This window comes from Bison bison, unplaced genomic scaffold (genome assembly GCF_000754665.1).
Source record: "Bison bison bison isolate TAMUID 2011002044 unplaced genomic scaffold, Bison_UMD1.0 scf7180017864485, whole genome shotgun sequence".
Taxonomy (NCBI): Eukaryota; Metazoa; Chordata; class Mammalia; order Artiodactyla; family Bovidae; genus Bison; species Bison bison.
This window is the reverse complement of record NW_011495045.1, coordinates 5,631,082-5,634,845: the sequence shown is the minus strand read 5'-3', so window position 1 is coordinate 5,634,845 and position 3,764 is coordinate 5,631,082. Positions and strand designations below refer to the sequence as shown.

Genomic DNA, 3,764 nt, shown 5'->3' with positions numbered 1-3,764 from the left:
GCCTTCTCATCCTCTGTCGTCCCCTTCTCCTCCTGCCCCCAATCCCTCCCAGCATCAGAGTCTTTTCCAATGAGTCAACTCTTCGCATGAGGTGGCCAAAGTACTGGAGTTTCAGCTTTAGCATCATTCCCTCCAAAGAAATCCCAGGGCTGATCTCCTTCAGAATGGACTGTGGTTGGATCTCCTTGCAGTCCAAGGGACTCTCAAGAGTCTTCTCCAACACCACAGTTCAAAAGCATCAATTCTTCGGTGCTCAGTCTTCCTCACAGTCCAACTCTCACATCCATACATGACCACAGGAAAAACCATAGCCTAGTCAAGGCTGACCTTTGTTGGCAAAGTAATGTCTCTGCTTTTGAATATGCTATCTAGGTTGGTCATAACTTTCCTTCCAAGGAATAAGCGTCTTTTAATTTCATGTCTGCAGTCACCATCTGCAGTGATTTTGGAGCCCAGAAAAATAAAGTCTGACACTGTTTCCACTGTTTCCCCATCTATTTCCCATGAAGTGATGGGACCAGATGCCATGATCTTTGTTTTAAAATTAGACCATTTATTAGCTTGGTTAAGTTGCAAGTGCTTCATATTATTTTTGGTATCATCATCATGTTTATTCTCTGGTTGACTGCTGTTAAAGTCATGGAACTGAATAGGTGTCAGATTTAGAGTTCACATTTGGGTCTGTCTGACTCTAAAGCCCATGTTCTTTCTGCCACTTTCTGTTACTTTTCTTTCCTTGGATTTCAACAATAATCTCTCAACTGTGATTAACTCTAAACTTTGCTCCCCTCGATTTTGGGGCTTTCTGTTGTATCTCTAAAGAACATTTGGAGATTGGCCCAGCCCAGGACTCTGCAGAATGGGGTGCCCTAATGTGAATTAATGTATGTTCCTGTTAATACCTAGGCTCTGCTGATTAGAATTATAGTGTAAACTCTGTGAAGGAAATAACTGTCTTACTTATTCTTTTTTTTTAATTTCTGTTTTTATTTTTTGTAACTGAAGTATGATTGATTTCAAATGTCATTTATTCTTGTATTTGGACAAGAGCATGTGGAAAGGCAAGAACTGAAAGAAACAAATTAGTGTATTATAATGCAAACAAAATATGATGGTGACCTGGACCTGGGTGGTAAAAAGCGGTTGGACTGGGAAATAATTCAAAGGACTTACTGATAAATATATGTGCACACACAAATATTTTGGAGTTAGAGAAATAAAGGAATCAAACAGAATCCCTAGTTTTTTAATCCAAGCAACTAGGAGAATAGAAGTATCTTTAATTGGAGTAGGAAAACTGGCATGGGAGTAAGTTTAGGTAGTGAATCAAGGGATCTCTTAAGGACACATGTATTGCTTGGCTCTCCACATAGACTTTGGGCTTCCCTAGTGGCTCAGAGGTTAAAGCGTCTGCCTGCAATGTGGGAGACCTGGGTTCGATCCCTGGGTTGGGAAGATCCCCTGGAGAAGGCAATGGCAACCCACTCCAGTATTCTTGCCTGGAGAATCCCATGGATGGAGGAGCCTGGTGGGCTACAGCCCACGGGGTTGCAAAGAGTTGGACACGACTGAACGACTTCACTTCACTTCACTTCCACATAGACTTTAAGCTAATTGAGGGCAGAGGTTGTTCAATGGTAAAGAATCCATCTGCCAATGCAGGAGACGACAGAGACGGGTTTGATCTCTGGGTTGGGAAGATACTCTGCAGAAGTAAGTGGCAACCCACTCCAGTATTCTTGCCTGGGAAATCCCAAGGACAGAGGAGCCTGGTAGACTACAGTTCATAGGGTCACAAAGAGTCGGATATGACTTAGTGACTGAGCATGTGACTTAACAGTTTTCTTCCAACCCCAATAGTGCTTAGTAAGCATGAAACCAAGCATGACCCTGCAGGGTCTTCCTGGGGTGAGATCCCCCCAACCTCTTCCATACCTGCCGCCTCTTGTTTGTAGAAAAGCATTAGCCTCCTAGGCCTTCCCTGAGTTCCAAAGGTTTATTTTTTTTGTTTGTTTTGGCCACACAGCAGGTGGGTTCTTAATTCCTGAGACCAAGGGTAGAACCCACGCCCCTTGCAGTTGAAGTGCAGAGTCTTCCCCACTGGACTGCCAGGGAAGTCCAACAAAGAGCAGATTTGATGCAATGAGAAATGAGAATATGCAGAAACAAATCAGTCATGCGAGATAATAATAGTTTAGCTTTCAAAAAAAAAAAAAAACAAACTCTAGTTCTGTCTCAAGGGCTATAGATAATATTTTGAGTCATATCCTTGTGCGTTTTATTGATTCTAAACCCCCACCAGATGGAAGAAGTTAATTGCATTTTGATCACCAGGACATAGACCCCAGGAGGTTATTGAGGCTGACTCCTGAAGTACCACCCTGTTAACGTCATCACCGACCAATCAAGGATGTCCATGAGCTGATGATGAACATCTCAACTGTTTCTCTCACCTTGCCTTTAAAACACCTCCCTTGAAAGGCTTGGGGTAGTTTAGGTGTTTTGAGCATGAGCTGCCCATTCTCCTTGTAATAAACACTGTACTTTGTTTCAACAAAGCCCAATGTTGGTACATTGACTTTTCTGTGCAGGTGGGCAGACCCACGTTTGATTTGGCATCACTTGGATGAGGAATCATTGGAGAAGGAAATGGCAACCCACTCCAGTGTTCTTGCCTGGAGAATCCCAGGGATGGCGGAGCCTGATGGGCTGCCGTCTATGGGGTCGCACAGAGTCGGACATGACTGAAGCGACTTAGCAGCAGCAGCAGCAGCAGCATAGAGCTCCACAGGGCAGGACAGAGTTCTGCGACTGGGGGAGCAGGCAGAGTGTCAGGAACAGATGCATGACCCCTGAGTCACTGGTGTGGTATCATCAAGGTGCCTGTGGAGGAATGTATGAAATCAAGAGCTTTTTCCTGGTCTCCTGGTTGGAAGAACACAGGCTTTGTAGTAAGACCTGGGGTGGAATATGGCTCTACCACTTCTTTAGCTATGCAACCTTGGGCCTCCGTTTCCTTTTTGGTAAAATAAAGTAGTTGTATTAAATTTTAAAAGGATGATTTCATCCTGTATGGTAAGCACAGTAAATGCTTACCATAATGTTGTAGTAGCAATGGCAATGACTGACATCTTGTTGAATTTGCTGCACAGAATTTCTTTAGCTTTTCACTTTTCTTCCAATTCTGTATTCTGCCATTAGGGCTTTGTCTCTCTGAAGCAGTTAATTCGCTACAGGCTGTCCCTATTACTTGACAAAATACAGAGGACAAGATGTCAGTAATCTGAAAAGAATTTTCTCTTTAATATATAGCTGTGCTATGATTTTTTTGTGTGTGTGCTATGATTTTTAACTGAGTACCCATGTATTCCACGTGGAGTTGTTTTAATCACTTTCTATTTGTGCTTTCTTTTAAACGGATGCTGAGGGACAGTATATGTAGGAGAGTGAAGAATGCTAAGTGAAGGAAGAGAGAATTAGGGAGAGGGAGGCATGCCCAGAGTTACAAGTTATGTGGAAGGGATAACTATAGCATCTCTTAACCCGGATTTGCCCCAGTTGGCCCAGGAGCACTGTAGTTTAGTCGTTTCTGCGCATGTCGAGGTCTTTTGTCCCTCGGCGGACACCGTTGCCAGCCCCGGCAATGTCTCCGCGCTTGTTGCTTTCGTAGGGTGCGGAGTTCTACCTTTTTTTCCCACGCTTGCCATGGCGAGCCGAGGGGCCCGGCAGCGCCTGAAGGGAAGCGGGGGCAGCGGCGGGGACAC

General features: G+C 44.3%; 1 protein-coding gene across 1 annotated transcript in view; it reads left to right on the top strand.

Moving 5' to 3' along the window:
- Nucleotides 1-3,603: 3,603 nt before the first annotated feature.
- Nucleotides 3,604-3,764, top strand: part of ALG9 (ALG9, alpha-1,2-mannosyltransferase) — a 110,749-nt gene continuing 110,588 nt past the window's right edge. The window contains exon 1 of the mRNA XM_010862931.1: nt 3,604-3,764. Coding sequence (XP_010861233.1) covers nt 3,706-3,764 — 59 coding nt within the window. The 5' untranslated portion in view covers nt 3,604-3,705.